This window comes from Triturus cristatus, chromosome 4_1 (assembly GCF_964204655.1).
Source record: "Triturus cristatus chromosome 4_1, aTriCri1.1, whole genome shotgun sequence".
Taxonomy (NCBI): Eukaryota; Metazoa; Chordata; class Amphibia; order Caudata; family Salamandridae; genus Triturus; species Triturus cristatus.
The window spans coordinates 288,668,754-288,691,414 of record NC_140585.1 but is presented as its reverse complement, the minus strand read 5'-3'; the positions used below and the strand labels follow the sequence as shown (position 1 = coordinate 288,691,414).

Below are 22,661 nucleotides of genomic sequence, written 5' to 3'. Positions count from 1 at the left end.
CCAGCCATATTTGTGCTTAACTTATTGTGAAACGTTGATATTTGAATGTGTTCCTGACTTCTAATCTCAAAGAGATTAGTAGAGTGTGTCTAGAAATAAATACATATATATTTGATATATATACCTGTGTGGTGTCCCTTTCATTTGGTAATTCAACAGATTATAAGGTAAAACAAGCTGCTATACATTCCTCAGAGACTTAGCCTGAAGGCTGCTCTCCACAGCTACCACTAGGATAGCTTTCTTTTTAAGGTTGTCTTAAACCTATCTACCATAAGAGTCGAATTGGACTGGTGCAAGGTGGCCACTATAACTAGTGACCAGCATATGCCAGGCAAGCTTCTCACATCTTGGTCTTAAAATGAATCATGAAAGAAAATAATGTTTTCTAAAATTGGTGTGGATCTCCTTTTTGAGTTGTCATTTATTAGTTACTATGTGCATAACAAATGTCTTACACTCCTCTTTGATAGGTCTAAGGCTGCTTGCCCACACTACCACAAATAGAGCACTTTGGATTTACATTGATCTCTGCACACTTCTGGGGAATCTCTGGACTCTGTGCATGATATAACCACTAAGTGGCATACAATATACAGAGCCAGATTCCTATAGTAAATAGCTCAAAAGCGTTTTTTTGGTTTTGTTTAAAACACAGTGTGAAAGCGCTTTACGTTTAAAAATAAATTATTGGTATAATCCCCACTTGATGTGCGCAATCTATCATATCACAGTCACTCATGTAATCTCTCAAGGAGTGTTTAAACAAAATGAAAAAAATAGTTCCTCAATAACAAGCAGAGGAAGCACAGAAAACAGCCAACCAAAGAGACGGTTAAGAGTCTATACTCCAAGGGAAGGACAAGCACAACATGGACTGGCTGAAGATAGGAAATTCATTGAATAGAAAGCAAGCAAATAGACAATAAATACAAACCAATGGTAAGCAATGACTGGGCTGCAACCCCCTGTATGTTCTTGGTAAGCCCACAATGTATTTCACAATCAGAGATCTTGCGCTGTATGGTTGTCTCAACCTAAAAAGGGCCCTGTCCCTTTAAGAACCTGGGAGGCACACTTTTCCAGACTGTATTGTACCAGCATTTGCTTCCCAGAGTCAGTTCTTTTTTATGGTATAGTATATTCTGTGATTAATTTTGATGATGTATTACTGCCCAATAATAAAGCAGTATGTGGGTTCTTAATTACTTCAAGGATGATTCCTAGCATACAGAACCAGGGCTACAGGTTTGGCAACTCAAGGTTTGGTTGTACATCTATCTATCTAATTTATATCAAAAACCTCGAGGAAGAGGCAGAGGGGTGAACACCAAGCAACCATGCAGATGCAGAAGAAGGGAGCCCGTTGCTGATGGATCACGGCTTGTCAGGTGAGGAGAAGGACAATGTTGAGTAGGCAGAACTGACCCAGGCAGAAGGCTCCAACTTCTAGGTGGAAGAGGTTAGCGAAGTCTAGGCAAAACAACTGACAAAGAAACCCAGGGATGGGAAACCTCAAAAACAAAAGGTAACCAAAAAAAACTCTTGAGGGCAGAATCGACTCACTCTGTGGCCAAAGGAAAGCCTAAATGTAAAGAAGAGCCCCAGCAGTCCCGAAAGACACAGATGGAGGTTGTCTCTCGGAGAAGCGTTAGACATTGAAAGGCAATCAAGAGAAGGAGGGTTCAACTGAGAAAAGGGCGCAGAAACCTCTCGATGCCTAAGAGCTGGCCCTCGAAATAGGGTCATTTCTTATGCATGTTATAGCCATTACCCTCTCACGAAGTAAGCTTTAATTTTTCGTGATAGTGGCTTGTTTGAAAGTGGGTAACATAAGGAAATACAAGCCACCATTCATCTTGTGATGCTTTGCTTGGAAGTTGCCAGTCCTTATCTAATATGGCTATAAATTACCAACATTACGATTTTTCAATGTCTTTGGGTTTCTCCAGATAAAACCACAGAACCATTTTAATATCTGAGTGGAGACCCCTTTCCGCTGGTGTAGATGGGATAGGGAAGAAAGTTAGTAAGGTAATAGCCTGATTAATGTGGAAACACAATTTTGGGTAAGAATGAAGGGTGAATCTTAAAATGACCCTTATTGGGATGAAAGTTAGTTAAGCGGTTCTGCTGATAAGGCTTCTATTTGGCTAAATCTTCTAGCTCGGCTGACAGCGATATTAAAAAGAAAAGAAAAGTTTTCTATGAGAGATGCTGCGACATTGTTCTATGAATAGGTGCAAAAGTAGAGTTGGTCAATCTTGAAAGTATTGGGTTAAGCTGCCAGGGTAGAAATGGCCTTTTCACGGTGGAAAACCTTCTTGAATTTTAAACAAAGAAACTTAGTGTGAAGATCTTCAGTGTGCTGTTACAGCAATCAAGTAGACTTTTATAATAGTTTTGATTTGGCTAGATACAGCAAGTAAGGGTAAGGCAGAAGCACCTCTAGGCATCAGATAGCATTGCAACCTTTGTGGCACCATATGCAGAATCTCTACTATTTTAGTGCTTAGCATGATCTCATTGTTAAACTTCCGGTATTCCGGGTGAGATATTACTGCCCCCTCTACAGGAGTGCATAAGTGAGGTGGTAGGGGGGCAATATAGGCTATTACCATAACCTAGCATACCATAACATAGGTGTTTATTCCCCTGGAGTATGATGTCTTCAGTAGAGTCTATTTTTGTCATCTCTGTTGAAATGATATTTCTGGCCCTGTTTTTGTTTCTCCTGAAAAGACCATATCGGGGTCTGTACCCTTAGATAAAAAAAAACCTGCATTCCTGAAGCCTATATTGTTTGAAGAACTTCTTTAGTTCCTCCAGCTCTACTGCCTTTAGGGTTTCTACATACAAAGCATATCTTCCTCTGTATGTTGCCCAAAGAGAGCTGTCCCCGAAAAAGGGCAGGCTAGCTGTTTTGGGTTTGATATCAGGCTTCAGAGATGAGTCTTTGTAATGAAGTTCTTGTCCGAGAAATGCAATGGCAGTATTCTCTAGCTGCAAATTCAGTGGAGTCCACAGCAACGCTAACTGCCTGGTTTGAGCCCAGGGATCCTTCCTTTGGCATCGCTAAGAAATCTCATTGATAGTGTTTCAGTAAATCTGACACACCGGATTTCATAACATCCCAGATCTCTCAGTGATAACTGTGCAAGCAGTTCTGGTGTTCTTTAAATGCATCAATGCTGTACCATGATAACTGGTTTCAGCTTGACAAAAGTAAACGCAAGGTCAAGAATTATTCAGGATATTTGTACTGTCTTGTCCTCCTTTGGACAAATATTGTGACCGGGGCAAAGTCAAATAAAATAAAAATCATAGTGATTGTTGAAGAAAACCTATAAAAGCGCACATTAATCTTTCAGAGAAAATTTCCTTAAACTCAACTCTGCTGTAAAGAACCTGCAAGCTATTTATCTGGTCTCTGCCCCTTGATCCTTTATTCATGTTTGGAGTATGCCACTATCTGGGGATGGGTACCATGTTTCAGGTACTGCAGATTGAGTGGGCGTTCTCAGTGGGTCACTTAAATCATGGAATATTATACAGCTAGAAGTCCCTTTTTGCATTTCCCACCATAAGCAAAAGCAGTATTTTGTTTAATTGAACATAACATTTCTGTTGGTTATTTAAACAAGCAGTCCTAATCTATTATATGTATAAAATGATTGTTCCCATAAGCTTGATTTGATCTACTTAGCTTCCTTCATTGTTCCTCATTTTCTTGAACTTTTTATTTCTCCCCTGAAGAGCCTCACGACCGGTTATGTTCTTTTCAATTTCACTTACCTTTTTCTTCAGTACACCCCTTAGCATAAATTCTCCTTTCACTCTCTTGCAGCTGGCACCCACTCTAAGCCTTAAACTATTTATTTGTCTATTTAACTAGACAGATATATGTTCAGATATATTTATTTTTTGTAAACATTTTTCAGTTCTTCAGCAGCTTGTTCTGTTAGATGAGATCTGCAGTGCAGTCATTTGGGTGACATCAATGCCTTTGCCAAGCATTAAGCCCAACATATCCATAATAGGTCTGATGTATGCCTCCGTTTGTCAGTTTGAGTGGCATTCCTTGAATGTGGCTTCATAATTATTTTAACTCCGTCCGTGCTCATGACGGAACCACGCCGTCATGAGCCACGGTTGCCGTGTGCTCATGACGGAGTGGTTCCGTCATGCTGCGGCCGTTGGCGGCCGCGCCGCCCACGCGGCGCTAATTCCCCGCCTGTGCGGGCGATTAGCGCTGTGGGCGGAGTCATGACGGAACCACTCCGTCATGTGCACAGCCCAACCGTGGCTCATGACGGAGTGGCTCCGTCATGAGCACCGGGCCACCGCGCTGCCCCCCCGCACCCCCCAGCGCTGCGGCGGAATTTCCGCCGCAGCGAAGGGGTTAAATATGCCTTTTAGTTGAGAAAGTGGGGTTAGGATGGATGTGCAAGCTTCTCTTTACATTCTTAGTCCTGCAACCCCCTTACCCAACATTATCCAACTCTATCTCTACTCTCTAAAATGCCTTTCGTTGGGTATTCTAGGAGCTATAATTGCTGAAGAAGTCAATAGGTGTGTTAGAACAGAGTTTATTTAGGCGGTGCATCCACTGTGACTTCAAAATAAAAAAAATTAAGAATGCTATAGTACAAGGAGCACAAATGCCACTATAATAATTAACTTTTAATCTGTGCATCAACATCATTAGTTAACATGAAATATTTAGAAAGTTAATGAAAATGTCACATTTTTTCCAGAGCCTTACTGTAGTGGCAAGTGCCACTCCTAACCAGAATATGGAAATGCAACCATATGATCTTAGTATTGACATATACAGCCGTTACATCTACTGGACCTGTGAGGCCACCAATGTCATCAGTGTCACACGGCTGGATGGCAGACCTATTGGAGTGGTGCTGAAAGGAGAGCAGGACCGACCCAGAGCTATCTTGGTGAACCCAGAAAGAGGGTATGTTAAAACAAAAAAGTCAGTCTTTGTGTTGAATGAACCTTTTTAGCTAAGACAAATGGTGCAGTCAACATATATTCAAGTATAATGACTGTGGGAACTCCTAAAACCATAAGTTGAAATCTGTTTGATGTGGTTGCTTTCATATGATGCCAAGTGTACTCCAGTCTCAAAATACCCAATCAGAGCTGTAGCAAACAGCTAATGTTTGCGGTACCTCTCGGCAAATAACCTTTGCAGTGTCATTGTTTTCTGGGTTCACATGCTGTGCATTATTCCACCGTCTAGTGGTTGTGCCCGGAAAAGTCTCTCTAGTCTTTCTTTTTTTTTAATTTACAAAGGTGGCCCACACACACATTTGTTGCCTTGTGTTTGATGCAACTTTAACTGAAGTGTACTGGGTTCCTGCTAACCAGGTCACCAGTGCTCTTTCCTTAAAATGGTTCAATAGTTTTTTCCCAATTGGCAAAACCTTTAACACCTTCTGTAAGCCCGTAGTAAATTGTACCCCTGGTACCTCGGTCCTAAGGTACTAAATAAGGTACCAAGGGCAACCGCATGAATTGTGCCACCCTAAGGGACCCCTCACCAAGCACATGCAACACAGGCTGCGTTTCTTGGTGCAGACAGAAGTAAAAACATGATGTCCCACATCCCTATGTGCCATGTTCCCTAACACTGCTTGTAATATTTGTAAATTACCCTACAGCAGGTCTAAGGCAGGGTGCTGGTTATTGCATGTCAGGGCATACCTGCATGTGCAGATATGCCCCTGTGCTGGTCAGTCCTATTACTGCCAGTACAAGTGACCAGGGAAGCCATTTTAAAACGTGCTGGACATGGGTGAAAGGGAGTTCCTCAGCTACATGATGGCTTCACTGAAAATAGGGAATGTTTTGTATCAAACATTGTTAAACCCATACTGATGCCTGTGTTGGGTTTAGCAATACATGCACCTAGAGGGCACCCGAGAGGTGACCCCTGAAAACCTACCAGCATCTGGTGTGCTTGCTGACCGGTTTTAGCCAGCCTGTCACCCAGGACACTGTTCTGACCTCTTAGGGTGAGAGCCTCTGTTCTCAGGAGAACCAGAACAAAAGCTTTTCCGGGTAGAGGGTGTAAAATACCCTCCCACAGGTTGGCCTGCAGGTTAGCCTTCATTGGATGGAAAGCCTCAAAGGGCTGCCGCCTTTGAAATGCGATTCTGGCTTCCTCTCACAGGAGAGGAAGCGGGCTCCTTTGTCCAGGACACCCTTGGCACCTGGACGGACAGGAAAATTAGCTAGTCAGGTAGGGGTGCCACCTCCAGGCTAGTGCCACCCTTAAGGTGGGCTACTGTGAGGTGGACACTATTTTTCATAAGTGGCCCTCTTTGTTGTTGCGTGCTTAGGAATTCTGGCCGTACTTGGGAATCCTGGGACAGAGCTATGCCCACTTCCCACAGGAAGTGGTCATATAGGGGGCATAGTGACCACAAGAGTCAGTAGACCATTGGATACTACCCTACCCTCCACTAGCACACTTAAATTCAGTATTTATGGAAGCCCCTGGCACCAGAGATGCATATCCTGACGACATGAGAGAGAACACTGAAGAGCTGCGAAAGCAGAGAGGGAAGAAGCAGCTGGCCTGGTACCAACCATGCCTACCTGCCTGCGTCCCTAGTTAAAAACTGCTCCAAAGTTTACTCGTCCTGCAGCTGTTGACTCCAGAAACTTGGGTGGACTCCCTGCCTACAGCAGACCTGTTCTGAAGAAACTCCACAAGAGAAGACTCTCAGGCCTCCGGAACTGCCAAAACCCAACACCTGAAGCCACCACTGCACCGTTGCTTTCTGCCCGAGTTGAAGTGGGCCAATGGTCCCAACAAGCCTCCCCAGCCCTCCAGAGCTCGAGTCCATTGTGGACTCTGTCACCTGCAGCTTCTGCACGCCGACCCCCTCGGCCGTGACTTCTCCAGTAAGGAAAAATCTGATTCCTAAGGACACCTCTGCACCTATCTCAACTGGACCTTGGAGAAGGATACCAACAGTGTCCCCCATCCCCAAGCATCGTAAGGCCTGAGCCCACTTGCTGGTTCTTCCTGGCTTGCTTCCTAGCTAGAGCCCACAGCCTCTTTTTACAGTGACTGATCCCCCTTTGAAATGCATTGGGCTCCCAATGCTAATTTGTACTTTGCACCCGGCTGCCTTTGTGCTGCTGGGTGGTATTCTGCTGGTGCTGCCTTGGACCTTTCCCACCACTCGCCTTAAATTCTAGAGATTGGTCCTGTAAGTTAATGTATGGTACCGTTTAGTAGAACTTGTTCTTCCTTCCATAGGATAACATTGTAGAACTCAGAAATTGCACTGCGTCCACTTTTTAAAGTGAAAAGAATTTATATCTAAAAACGTACTTACCTGAACGATTTTTCTCTGATGCCTAATCATATATAAAGGTACTTGGTATTCTTATAAATTGGCGTGGCTCTCCTTTAGCTCCCCCAACAATGCAGTTTTGCAAGAGACATGTCAAAACAAAAACCCCAGGCAAGGCAGGCAATCTAGGTCAGAGATATTGACTAATTCCTGTTTATTTTCTTGTTTCTCATCATTTTTCTGGTGATCCAAGAAAGCTATATATTTCTGAAAAGTACACAAAATTCCGAATTCAGCAAGTTGTCGGGTGTAGATCCCTCAAGGTTTTTCTAAAGAAACTAACAGTTGAAATAAAGAAATATTGAAATAAGTAGGTAAAAACAGCCTTTTGTGATGTTTTCATCTGTAAATTTTTGACACAATGGCAGATTTACAAAAGCAATGTGCCATTACAGGGTTTGTAGGTGCTCCAAGAACTCGGGGTACCCAGAGCCAACAACTGAGCTGCACCGTACAAAGGTATTTTATTGTGTACCGAGTATAGACCAATTAATTGGTGAAATACGTAGAGTGCAAAATGGGCATCAAGGAAACCTATGCAGGCTCGAAAAATCTGCTCGTCCACTCGCTATGGCGAGTTTGATTTTATCATGTCAAGCTATTTTTAGCACCTACTCATCCATTGTAGCTTTAGCGTGTGAAATGAAGCTGGAAAGGAACATGTGTTCTGTTCACTCAGAGTGAATGAGGAATAAATGCGTCTTTAAATCTTGTTTTTATCTTGTCACATTCGCTGTCTGTTCAAAGACAGAGGTCAAATCAGTTTCTCTTTACTGTTTAACTCCACCTGGAAAATTGTTTACACTCTTCTTTCCCTTACTGCAGTTGGAGTGTTTTTTTGTCAAGCAAGCTTTCTGACAATCATTGTAAAACAAAAGTCTGTAAGATGTAATTTCTTTTCTAACGCACATTTAAACAGCTTGTAAATGAATTGTACAAATTTTCAAAATGTATCAAATTACGAGAATTATTTTTTTGTTGCAATTCAGAAGTGTGATGCAAACAAAGATTTAAATCGGAGCAAAACAAATCAGAACACTTGGTGATGTGCAAATGACAAATGTTTGCAAAAACTCAATTTCCAAACCTTGTTTGGACACTCTATAGTTTTTTTTTTTTTTTAAACAGGAGAGAAGTTACAGTCCACAACTTATCCAGTATCGTGAAATTACATATAATAAACAGACAACAACATCAACAACAGCATCAAATCAATCCCGAATCTGCGCGTGATCACTTGACACTCTATAGTTTAATCAGTAAAACCCCATGTCAGTGGGAACTTTTGTGGCCAAGTGAACAAACTAGCAAGATCAAGCTTTGTTACTATAAAATCTCTGCAACCGATCTTCCCACATTTGGGATTTCCACACAAGGTCCAGGCAACCATCTCCCTTGTTCTGTCCAAACTCTATTAAGCCAATAACCTCTACCACAGATCAGTTTTAACGACCATGAAAAGACTGCAACAGATTCAGAACTCAGCTGCCAGACTACTCTTACATAAAAAAAAACGCAAGACCACATCTCCCCTGCCTAGAAAGCCCTGCATTGGTTACCAGTTGCCAGAAGATCCACGTTCCAGCTGCTTTGTATCACCCACAAAGCGATACATGGAACAGGGCCATCAGAAATAAAATCACCAAACATTCAACAAAGGAACCTCCGCTCTAGAGACCTCAAAATCCCAACGTACAAGAAACAACTCATTGGTGGCACGTCCTTCTCTGTTCAAGCAGCCAAACTGTGGAACTCTTTACCCCCCAACATACGATCTAAGGATTACCACCTTATCTTCAGAAAACTACTCGGGGAATTGGCTCTCTCCCCACACAACCACCATACGCAAACACAAATATACAGCATATCCCTCTGTATATAATCCTTTATTTGTACTATAGATATGTACCTATATATGTGTATTGCTTTGTAGAAACGTGTAGAAAAATTATCAAAAATATATTCATTAGTTCTGCTTAACAAATGTACATATTACTAATTGTTACATTATTCTATGTTTTTAACATGTATATAAGTGACTGCATAAATGAGTACATCTTTTATTATAACTATTTAGCTGAACTTGAATTACAAAAAAATATAAATACAATTAATGTTCGAGGCATATGAGCTGCAGATTACACACTATGCATAGATCGCCATCTGGTGTTGGGCCCGGATGTTTGCACTTGTTTTTGTCTTGGAAAGTCTTTGGAAGTCACGAGGTATGTGACTCCTCCTTTGGATCATAGTGCGCATGGGCATCGGCTCCATCCTCAGATTATTTTCCACCATCGGGGTCGGATGTGTTCTCGCGTTCCAGTTCGGAACCGTTATCGGTTTTCTCTTTCGACGCGCAATCCTTCCCTTCTCAACGGTATTGTTTCGATCGCGTTTTCCAATCACACGCGGCCCTTCAACTTTGAAGTCTTCGATTCCGGTCGTCGACGAAGGCCTTCGGGCCTACCTGGGCCTCATCTCCGACTCATGGAAAGCACGCCATTCAAGAAGTGTCCTTGATGTGGGTCGAAGTTTCCCCACACGACCTGCATGAGGCCTCTCACCGGAGCACAAGGCCAGAGACTGTCCAGCTTGCGCCTTTTTCCGCTCCAAGAAGACGATCCGGGACCGACGAGCTCGAAGAACAATGGCGCGCTCGTCATCTTCGATCCCCGACGACCTCTTTCAAGAGGGCGTCGATGTTACGGAGCAGGGTCGGGTCGAAGAAGCAGTCATCAGCGCCTGTGAGAAAGTGCCATCTTTCATGCCCCCACTTTTTGCTGAATTGCCGAATGTACTTTGACTGAGTGTGCCCTGGACTCCTGCCAATCAGGTGCCCAGGCCTATGTTCCTTCCCTAAAAACCTCAAACCCAAATTGGTAAACCCTGGCCACATGTCAGCCCCTAGTAAATGGTACCCAGAGCCTTGTGACCAGGGAAGGCCTCTAAGGGCTGCAGCACTCATTGTGCCACCCTTAGAGGCCCTGTACCCTAACACAACCACACTGCCCTGGCAGGCTGAGTGTCTGGGTACAAGACAAAACAGAGTCGACATGGCACCCATCCCTGGGTGCCATGCCCACCACCTACACTGCCCTGGCATACATCAGCCAGCCCTCTAGCTGGGTGCCCTATGCCAGTGGTGTGGGCACAGGAGCATGAGCCCTGTGCCCCTGCAGTACCCAGGTCCATTCCTGGGCACTGTAAGTGCAGTGCTGCCATTTAAGAGTACATGGTGCTGAGAGCTCGTCGAACACGAACTCCACAGCACCATAATGGCAACACTGAAGACTGAGAAGTTTGGTATCAAACTTCTCAGCACATTAAACCCGCACTGATGCCAGTGTGGGATTTAAAGTACCAAGCACCACAGAGGGCATCTTAGACGTGCCCCCTGAAACCTAACCTACAATCCACGTCTGGTCTGAGAGGCTGCCTAGGCTGCCACACAGCAGATATGTTGCTGGACCCCTGGGCAGGAGAGCCCCTGCTCGCCTGGACCTGTAACAATGCACTTCCTAGGCGAGGTGCTAGGCCTCCTCCCCCAGGATGGACAGGGGGAAGCTTCAAAGGCATGCCACCTCTGTGAGCTTCCCCAGGCCACTTGCAGCCCCCACTCTGGCGGGAAGCCTGGCTGGAAACACCAAATAAGGACAGGGGATGTGCCAGCCTGCCAACCCCATCCCTCAGGTGGGGGAGGCGAGGTGAAGCACATCTCCTGGCGCTTGCCATCTTGAAGATGGGAGGCCCTGACCAATCAGGACTAGGCTACTGCCCCCCCTCCCACAGGAGAGTGGCAGAATAGGGGGTGTACCCACCCCAGGACAGGGACCCATTGGTCCCTGCCCTTTACCTACCTGTAACGCCCCTAAATCTAGTATTTAGGGGCACTCTGAACCTTCCCCAAATTCCAAAATACAAAAAAGAGCACGAAGAAACAAGACCTGCTGTGCAGCTGCTAAGAAGAGGAAGACACCAACTGCTTAGGCCCCAGCCCTACCGGCCTGTCGATCCTCGAACCTGCTCCTGCTACAACCCGGCACCTCTTGTGGCCAGAAACCTCACAAACCCCGGAGGACCTGGCTACCTTTTGGCTCTAAGCACCTGGGACTCCCATGAGCAGAGGCCCTGCTCAAAATCAGCTTCTAATCCCTGGCATCAGCCCGGAACCGCGAACCCTGCACACTCTGCACCCACCAAGCCTGGCCTGTGCCGGAGTGAACAAAGACCACAAGGACGTCCCCCCGGCGACTGTGACCCCGAGTCCGGCACCCAAGGACTTCGCTCGACGCTCCTGAATAAGCCTGCAGCCTCAGAACCAGGTACCCCCCTCAACCGCGATCAACAGAGGGTAAGATTTCTCGACACCAAAAGGCACCCGGCGCCCTGCGGCCCCCAGTGCCCAACCCCTGGGTACCTACCTATCCTCCAACTACCCAACTTACCTCTCGAAGTGGTGGTGGCACCTGAAGAATCGTCGTTCCCGAGCTTGCAGCCTTTTTCCAACCTGGAGCTTTCCCATTGAAATCAATTGAGTGCCCGAAGGCTCAAAAGCACCCTGCACCCAGCCTCCCGAGTGGCCCAGACAGTGTAACCTCTACACCTATCTACTTCCCCATTTGCCCTGAGCAAGTGACCAGGAGCCCAGTTCCCACAGCTGCATGGCCTGCTAGTCAGCAGCCACCAACCAAGGCCCCCCTGCCTCCCATAGGATAACATTGGGCCTAACTCACTCTGCACCCGGCTGCCCCTGTGCCGCTGAGGGTGTAACAACTGTACCTACCTGACCCTGGGAGACCCTTGAGTCTGTGCCCAGAACCTTAACTCTGCCAGTCGAGTACTTACCTTAAAGCCGATAACTCAATTTTCTCCATAGGGTAACATTGACTGGTTTCTTCTGAAATTTCTTCTAATTGTTGACCTTTCAAAACTTAAAATATTCACCAAAAATCAGCCGAGTAACGAAAACGAAAATATTCACCTGCTATTAGGAGAGATCCCAGTGCTGGATCTTGGTGCCCAGCACTGACCCTGAAAAATATTCATAACCGTACTTACCAGTAACCCAATTTTCTTCCATAGGAAATCATTGACTGTTTTTCTGTGAAATTTCTTCTGTGTCGATTTTTGGAATCTTCAAATATTCTTTAAAAATCATACAAACTGTGAAAACGTAATTACTTACCTGTTTTAGATAGAGGTCCCAGTACTGAGTCTAGGCACCCAGTACTGGAATACAAAAGTAACGAGAACATACTATACCTGCAACTTGAATTTTCTTCCATAGGGAATCATTGACTGTTTTCTATGAAATTTCTTTTAAGTGTCAACTTTTAAAATAGAAAAATATTGCCTAAAAATCATAACCGCAACTAAGTCGACTTTTATCACTTGTTTCTAAGAACTGCCCTAGGACTGAATCTAGGATCCAGTTCTGGAATTACTAAAGTAATCCTGAAAGTAATCTATTGCAAATAACTTAACCTTCCATTGAACTCAATGCATTATTGTGTTTAAAATTGTGTTGCCTATTGCAACAACCTGTAACTTTCTACAAAAGCCAATTGCATATTGCAAAAGTATTTACCTAAAGCATCTCATTCTGAGAAAGTATATTTTAATACCTATTGTTGGCTCTAAAATAAAACAAACTATATATATATATATATATATATATATATATATATATATATATATATATATATATATATATATATATATATATATATATATATTCACTTAAAAAACCATAGGTTTCACACATGTTATAGTTAGCTGTACATTTCACTCGTAAAAAACCAATGAAATTCCACGTTATAGTTAGATCAGGTAACTATAACTTGCGCGCCCACAATAAACTGCTGATGACGTCACATAGTACATCACTCATGACATGGTCAGTGACATCACTCATGACATCAATGATGACATCTGAAATTACACATTGTGGATTGCGGTCGCGCAAGTTAGTTACCTGATCTAACTATAACGTGGAATTTCATTGGTTTTTTACGAGTGAAATGTACAGCTAACTATAACATGTGTGAAACCTATGTTTTTTTAAGTGAATTTGCAAGGTTTTGTAAATGATAATTCCTAACTATAATATGTGTGAAACCTATGGTTTTTTCAGTGAATTTGTACGGTTTTTTAAATAAGTTATGTATTTTTTTTTTTTTTTTTTTCTGGTTTTTCGCGCACCGTGCGCGCGCTGTGGGCGCTCGGTGCGCTTCGCGCACCGAGCACCCACGTTGCGCAGTCCGTGCCGTGCGCGCCTCTGTTTTTTTCTCCCTTGTGGGTCCTTTCATTTATTTAATAAATGTGATTGTTACTTCTTTATTTATTTTTTTTTATTTTTTTTGCTGTGCGCGTACGGTAAGCTTACCGTACACGTACCCCGCAATTTTTTTTTAATTATTAAATTTATTTTTCGTACTTTTGGGTCCTTCTTGGACCCCCTGACAAACACTAGGGGGTCTGCAACTCTCTTCGTTGCCCCCGTTTCACGTTCCCCACCTTTGTTTCTCAGTGCGAGAGACAGAAAATGGCGGCCGACACTTCCTGATTTCGACCGATTCGAATGTTTACAGTCATGTAACCACCAATCAGAATTGAGCTCGCGCACGGCACCGTACGCGTACGGTAAGCTTACGGTAAGCGCACGGAGAGCGCTTACAGATATATATATATATATTGATTTAAATGCTATTTTCTCAGGACCTACTGAACAGATTTACACCAGACCTACAAAAGGCACATCCTTGACCTGAGGACTACCTCTCTGCCAAATTTCAAGTAATTCTGTTCAGCCGTTCGGGCTGTAGCTGTGTCTAAAGGTCCTATGGAAAAATGCATGGGGAAAACGCGTTTTGGGACCCCCCCTTTTTTCTCAGCCCCCGCTTGACGAATCCCCCCGAGACTTTCAGGGTAGGAGCGGAGCGTAGCGCCCCATTAGTTTTGAAAATTTCGCGAGGATTCGTCGACCGGCGCCAAAGTTATTCCAAATAGAATGTTGCGGATTTCCTATGGAAACATGGTCCTAACTATAACTATCTACTGGCGACCGCCAGTAGATAATATATATATATATTACCTACTGGCGGTCGCCAGTAGGTAGTTATAGTTAGGACCCTGTTTCCATAGGAAATCCGCAACATTCTATTTGGAATAACTTTATATATATACACACACACACCATTGGCCTAGAGTTCAGTTATGTGTGAGACCATTTGCTGACTGAGTGTGTGCAACAAATGCTTTACACTGTCCTCTGATACTGCCTTACTGCTCGACCAAGCTACCACTTTAGAGAGTAAGTGTGAGAAAGTGGCTCTGTATATACTGTTCCTTAATAGGTACAGGGTGTACAGAGTCCACAGACCCCAAGGGTTTAACAGAGGTTAAAGTTAGATATAACCTTACTCTCCAAAGTGGTAGCCTGGTCGAGCAGTAAGGCAGTATCAGAGGACAGTGTAAAGCATTTGTTGTACACACTCAGTCAGCAAATAGTTCCACACACTCAATAACTGAACGCTAGGCCAATGGTTTGTATATAAAAAAATATATGCTTGTTTTATTTTAGAACCAACACTTGGAATTAAAATATACTTTCTCGACAGGAGATGTTTCATAAAAATACTTTTGTATATGCAATAGACTTTTTAGTAAACAGTTACAAGTAGTTGCAGTAAGCAACTCTATTTCTAAACACAATACATTGAGCTCAATGATAAATTCCAATTATATGCAACAGATTACTTTTTAGATTACTTTTGTAATTCCAGGCCTGGATCCTAGATCCAGTCCTGGGTCAGTTCTCAGAATCAGCTGTTGAAAGTCGACTTTGGTACTGTTATGATTTTTAGCTATTTTAAAAGTTAGCACTAAATAATTTCAGAGCAAACAATCAATGATTCCCTATGGAAGAAAATGTAGGGTTCGAGGCATATGAGCTGCAGATCACACACTGAGGATAAGATCGCCATCTGGTGTTGGGCTCGGATGATTGCAGGTTGTTGTTGTCTTCGGAGAAGTCTTTGGTCACGAGGTTGGTGACTCCTCCCCTGGACAACAGTGCGCATGGGCATCCACTCCATCGGCAGATTGTTTTTTTCCGCCATTGGGTTCGGATGAACTTTTTTCCGCTCCAGCAGAAAACTTCCAGCAATCAATTTAATTCTTTAATCTTCATTTCATCGACGTCGACATCAACTCGGACCGGTTCCGGAAGCGGCTGATGGACAGGACACCCTTCAAAAAATGCCCCCAGTGTGGAGCGAAGTTCCCCCACAGTGACCACCACGAGGTTTGCAACCTCTGCCTGTCGCCGGAACACAACGAGTCCACCTGTCCAGCTTGTTCCGCTTTCCGTTCGAAGAAGACCCTCCGGGACCGAAGAGCTCGACGCCATATTATGGCCAAACCAGCTCCAGAACCGGAGGATATCTTTGCTCAAGATGTTCCCGAAGACGACACCGAAGATCTCGAGATCGTGTCCGAAGCCGACGATTCCGATGACCTCATCACTCCAGGGCAGCGTGTGAGTACCACCCCCCCTGCCCCTGCCCCATCCAAAAAAGCATTGGTCAAGACTCCGCCAGTTGGGCCCAGTCGCGACCGGAAATCCTCTTCAGAAGCCCCGCCCTCGGGCCCGGCTCCGAAGACAACTAAGCCTGTGGGTGGCTCGGGCTCGAGCAAACCTCACCTAATTGTGCCTTTAACACCCTCGGCACCCAAACACCCATTGTCGGCACCGAAACAGGCTCCAAGACCGAAATCTCCTTCGGCACAGAAACGTTCCTCGGCACCGAAGTCTCCACCGGCACCGAAACGTTCTTCAACATCGATGCCTGAAAGTCCGTCGGCACCGAAACCTCAGTCGGCACCGAAACCTCAGTCGGCACCGAAACCTCAGTCGGCACCGAAACCTCAGTCGGCACCGAAACATCAGTCGGCACCGAAAAATCAGTCGGCACCGAAAAATCAGTCGGCACCGAAAAATCAGTCGGCACCGAAAAATCAGTCGGCACCGAAAAATCAGTCGGCACCGAAAAATCAGTCGGCACCGAAAAATCAGTCGGCACCGAAAAATCAGTCGACACCGAAAAATCAGTCGACACCGAAAAATCAGTCGACACCGAAAAAATCATCGGAGCCGAAAACTGCGTCCCCGCCGAAACAAGCTCATAAAGACCCGAAGCGGACGTCACAGACACCACCTTCGGAGCCAGATGATCTTTTTCGACCAGATCCTACTCAGAAGCGGATCTATATCAATCCTAAAACGGGACATGTGACTGCCATCCCATATAAAAAGCGGAAGCTGGACACTACACCTCCCCCAGCTCCCATACGGAAAAAGGACTGTGCTACTTCACCACTTCGTCCTTCCTCTCCTGTTTTACCTCCTAACCCGTCCCCCCCTCCTCCTCCTGATTCTCCTTTACCTTTACCTTTACCTTTACCATCTCCCTATCATTCACCTCCTCCACAGGATGATAATGATGACTTAGGGGGAGGGGCGGACCCTGATTTATTTGATGATCCTGTTGACCCAAACGACCCTTTTACGTTCCCAGACCCAGCACCCATGGATGACTGGTCTTATCCTATACCTGACATGCCTGACCCCACTACCTACCCTTCCAAGCCCTCCCCTCCTGATGACCACCTAGGGTACGGCCAACTTATAAATAGGGCAGCAACATTCCACGGCGTTACTATGCACACAGACGCCATTGAAGAGGACTTCCTCCTTGATACCTTTGAGCAGTCACAAAAGACTGTCCACATACTGCCCATGATCAAAGGGGTCATAAAGCATGCTACTGAAGTCTTTAAAGACCCTGTTCGAGCTAGGGTTCTCAACCCACGCATCGAAAAAAAGTACCGACCAGCCCCGCAAGACCCTGCATACATTAAGGCCCAGCTCCCTTTAGACTCCCTAGTCGTATCAAATGCCAGGAAGCGCGCTAACTCACAGACAACTGGAGAAACGCCTCCCCCAGACAAGGAGTCTAAGCTTTTAGAAGCCTCGGGCAAACGGGTCGCCGCGCAGGCGGCTAACCATTGGCGTATTGCGAATACCCAGGCCCTGTTAGCCAGGTATGATAGAGCGCATTATGACCAACTTGAGGACCTTATGCAACATCTGCCTGAACCTTTTAAGTCCCAGGCCTCTGACCTCATCCAAGAAGGCAAATTAATATCTAATGCCTCCATTAAATGCGCCTTAGATGCAGCAGACACTGCTTCTAGAGCGGTCAATACTGGCGTCTTACTCAGGCGACATGCCTGGCTCCGTATTTCCGGTTTTAAACCGGAGGTTCAAACCGCAATTTTAGCTCAACCTTTCAACCAAGAGCAGCTATTTGGCCCTGCAGTGGATACTGCATTAGAAAAAATGAAAAAGGATAATGAAACTGCCAAGTCTATGGGAGCACTGCAGTCTCATCAAAACCGGGGTTCCTTTCGTCGCTCCTTTTATAGAGGAGGCTCCAAAAACACATCAACTGAGACCACGTCCACCTTTAAAAATTCTGGACAAACATCCCCTAACAGAGGTTACTTCCGGGGAGGTTATAGGGGAAACAATAACAAAGGTCGAGGACGGGGCAACAACAACAACACCCGCACCTCACCAGCCACCAAACAGTGACTTGCCACCACTCCCCCCAGACCATTCCACTCCGGTCGGGGGGCGACTCCAACAATTCCTGCCTGTCTGGACTTCCATCACCACAGACAGGTGGGTAAGACAAATTATCCAGTCTGGCTACTGCCTCGAACTCATACAATCCCCCCCAAACATACCGCCCAAACAACGTCCAATGTCCTCGCATCATCTCTCTCTCCTCAAACAAGAAGTTCAATCCCTGTTACAAAAACATGCGATAGAACCAGTCCCCCTTCAACATCAGGGAAAAGGGGTATATTCTCTATACTTCCTCATTCCCAAAAAGGACAAAACACTAAGGCCCATACTGGATCTCAGACTACTAAACCAGTATATACATTCGGATCATTTTCACATGACCACTCTCCAACAAGTCCTCCCACTTTTACAACAGGGAGACTTCCTCGCCACATTGGACCTCAAGGACGCATACTTTCACATCCCTATGCATCCCGCTCACAGAAAATATCTACGATTTGTGGTAGATGGGCAACACTATCAATTTACAGTTCTCCCATTCGGAGTAACAACAGCACCCAGAGTGTTCACCAAGTGCCTAGCAGTCGTGGCAGCGCATCTCAGAAGACAACAGATCCATGTCTTCCCCTATCTGGACGATTGGCTCATAAAAGCCAATACATACCAAAAATGCGTTCTCCACACTCATCGCACGATTCAAACTCTCCACGATTTGGGATTCACTATCAACTACCCCAAATCCCACCTACAACCTTCCCACTTACATCAGTATCTAGGAGCAACCATAGATACATCCAAAGCCATTGCCTATCCCAGCACAGCCAGGATAGCCAGTATACAAAATCTCATCTCTCAATTTCAAACTCATCCATCTCTTCCAGCAAGAGTGTTCATGCAGCTCCTAGGCATGATGGCGTCGTGCATCTCCATAGTCCCACACGCACGACTTCAAATGCGTCCCTTACAAGAGTGCTTAGCACAACAGTGGAACCAAGCTCACGGACAACTTACCGATCTGGTGTTGGTGGACAGTCGCTCACTTCGATCACTGAAATGGTGGAACACCATCAACCTGTCCAAAGGGAGACCGTTCTTAGAGCCTCTTCCACAAGTTGTGCTAACTACAGACGCATCCCTCACGGGGTGGGGAGCCCACCTCCTTCACCATACCACTCAGGGCAGATGGACCAGTCAACAAAAACTGCTCCACATCAACCACCTGGAACTCTTAGCAGTGTTCCTAGCACTAAAATCCTTTCAAATTCACCTAAAGAACAAAACTGTCCTCATACGCACAGACAACATGACGACAATGTATTATATACAGAAACAGGGAGGGACACACTCTCTCCAACTGTCCCAACTGGCACAGCAAATCTGGAGATGGGCAATTCCCCAAAACATCTACCTGTTAGCAGAACATCTCCCAGGGATCCACAACCAAGTGGCCGACCTCCTAAGTCGCCACACACAACAGATCCACGAATGGGAACTACACCCCAAGGTTCTACTCCCCTTCTTCCAAAGGTGGGGACAACCAGACATAGACCTGTTCGCCACTCCCGAAAACACAAAATGCCCAACCTTCGCCGCCAGGTTTCCACACCCACAGTCGAAGGGCAATGCCCTATGGATGAACTGGTCAGGCAGATTTGCGTACGCCTTTCCGCCTCTCCCACTAGTTCCATTTGTGGTACGCAAACTGAAACAACAGTCACTAACACTAATACTAGTGGCTCCCACTTGGGCACGTCAACCGTGGTTCACCACACTTCTGGAACTATCTTTAGTTCCACATCAAAAGCTACGCCTCTCCCCGGATCTGTTAACCCAGAACCATGGAGAAATCAGACACCCAGATCCTCAAACACTGAACCTAGCGATCTGGCTCCTGAGGTCTTAGAGTTCGGTTACCTCAATCTCCCTCCAGACTGTATGAATATCATAAAAGAAGCCAGACGCCCTACTACTAGAGCGTGTTATGCCGCTAAATGGAAACGATTTGCCATCTACTGCGCTAATAATAACATACATCCATTGGATGCTTCCATCCAAAACATCATTTGCTATCTACTACACTTGCAAAGATGCAATCTAGCGTATTCCTCTATACGATTACACCTAGCAGCCTTGGCAGCCTACTTGCAAAATAGGCAACACCTGTCCCTTTTTAAGGTACCAGCCATCAAAGCGTTTATGGAAGGTCTCAAAAGGATTCTTCCCCCAAGATTGCCACCTGCCCCAGTGTGGAATCTCAACGTGGTTCTAACAAGACTCATGGGCCCCCCATTTGAACCTATGCACAAATGTGAATTGCAATTCCTAACATGGAAGGTAGCCTTCCTTATCGCAATCACTTCCCTGCGCAGAGTAAGTGAAATACAAGCCCTTACACTTGAAGAACCTTTCTTACAACTACACCGTAACAAAGTGGTTCTTAGGACAAACCCTAAATTTCTTCCAAAAGTGATTTCCCCTTTCCACCTTAACCAATCAGTAGAACTACCGGTCTTTTTCCCAAATCCAGACTCGGTAGCTGAAAGGGCCCTACATACCTTAGATGTTAAAAGAGCATTGCTTTATTACATCGACAGAACAAAACCTTTTCGAAAGACAAAACAACTCTTTGTTGCTTTCGCGCCACCACACAAAGGCAACCCAATCTCCAAATCAGGGATAGCCAGGTGGATAGTTAAATGCATCCAAATATGCTACCTCAAGGCTAAACGTACACTCACAGTTCCCCCTAGAGCGCACTCCACGCGTAAAATAGGGGCTTCTATGGCCTTCTTAGGCAATATTCCCTTAGAAGACATTTGCAAGGCAGCCACATGGTCTACCACGCATACCTTCACTAAACACTATTGTGTTGACGTGCAGGCCAAACAACAGGCCTCCGTGGGCCAGGCTGTCCTAAAAACTTTATTTCAAACTGCTGCAACGGATACAGGCGACCACCGCTAAGGGGAGCACTGCTGTATAATCTATCCTCAGTGTGTGATCTGCAGCTCATATGCCTCGAACGGAATATGCTACTTACCAGTATGCATCTGTTCTTGGCATGTAGAGCTGCAGAGTCACACACGCCCGCCCGCCTCCCCGGGACCTGTATCTGTTCCAGCATCCGTCTTACTTAGACATTACACATGGACATCCTTTCTTTCTTTTCTATATACTCCATCTTTTCCCATCATGGCGAAAAACAATCTGCCGATGGAGTGGATGCCCATGCGCACTGTTGTCCAGGGGAGGAGTCACCAACCTCGTGACCAAAGACTTCTCCGAAGACAACAACAACCTGCAATCATCCGAGCCCAACACCAGATGGCGATCTTATCCTCAGTGTGTGACTCTGCAGCTCTACATGCCAAGAACAGATGCATACTGGTAAGTAGCATATTCCTTACAGGTACAGTAGGTTATCGTTACTTTTGTAATCCAGTACTGGGTGCCTAGACTCAGTACTGGGACCTTTATCCAAAACAGGTAAGTAATTACGTTTTCAGATGTTATACGATTTTTGAAGAATATTTAGAAATTGCAGAAATCAACACTTAAAAGAAATTTCACAGAAAAACAGTCAATGGTTTCCTATGGAAGAAAAATGAGTTAAAGGTAAGTATAGTTGTGGGTACTTTTCAGAGTCAGTGCTGGGCACCAAGATCCAGCACTGGGAGTTCACCTAAGAACAGGTGAGTAAATTCGTTTTTGTCACTCGGCTGATTTTTGGTGATTATTTGAAGATTTGAAAAGTCCACACTTAGAAGAATTTTCAGGAAAAAGCTAGTCAATGTTACCCTATGAGGAAAATAGAGTTTGCGGCTTAAGGGTAAGTACTCGACTGGCAGTGTTGAGGTTCTGGGCACAGACTCAGGGGTCTCCCAGGGTCAGGTAGGTATAGTTGTTTCACCCTCAGCGACTCTAGGGCGGCCGGGTGCAGAGAGAGTTAGGCCCAATGTTATCCTATGAGGGATAGGGGGGCCTGGGTTGGTGGCTGCTGTCTGGCAAGCCACGCGGCTGTGGGAGCTGGGCTTCTGGTCACTTACTCAGGGCAAGTGGGGAAGTAGGTTAGAGTAGAGTTTTCACGGGCAGGGCCACTCGGGCGGCTGGGTGCAGGGTGCTTTTGAGCCGTCGGGCGCTCAATGAGTTCTATGGGAAATCTCCGGTTTGGAAAAAGACTGCAGGCTCGGGGACGATGACTCTTCAGGTGCCACCACCACTTCGAGAGGTAAGTTGGGTAGTTCGAGGATAGGTAGGTACCCCGGGATTGGACACAGAGGGCCGTAGGGCGCCGGGTGCAGGGGTGCCTTTTGGTGTCGGAACATCTTACACTCTGTTGATCGCGGTTGGGGTGGCACTCTGTTCTGAGGCTGCAGGCTTCTTCAGGATTGTCGAGGGGGGTCCTTGGGTGCCGGAATCGCGGTCACAGTCCTCGTGGGTTTACTTCACTCCGGCACCGGCCAGGCATGGCGGGTGCAGAGTGGGCTGGGATCGCGTTTCCGGGCTGCTGCCAGGGGTGAAAGGTAGGTTCTGAGTAGAGCCTCTACTCATGGGAGTCCCAGGGATCAGAGTTCAAAGGTAGCCAGGTCCTCCGGGGTTTCTGAGGTTGCTGGCCACAAGAG

At 45.7% G+C, this 22,661-nt stretch overlaps 1 protein-coding gene across 1 annotated transcript in view; it reads left to right on the top strand.

Moving 5' to 3' along the window:
* LRP6 (LDL receptor related protein 6) overlaps nt 1-22,661 on the top strand; it is an 880,431-nt gene that overhangs the window by 618,223 nt on the left and 239,547 nt on the right. The window contains exon 14 of the mRNA XM_085652091.1: nt 4,758-4,969. Coding sequence (XP_085508217.1) covers nt 4,758-4,969 — 212 coding nt within the window. The remainder of the gene's footprint in view (nt 1-4,757; nt 4,970-22,661) is intronic.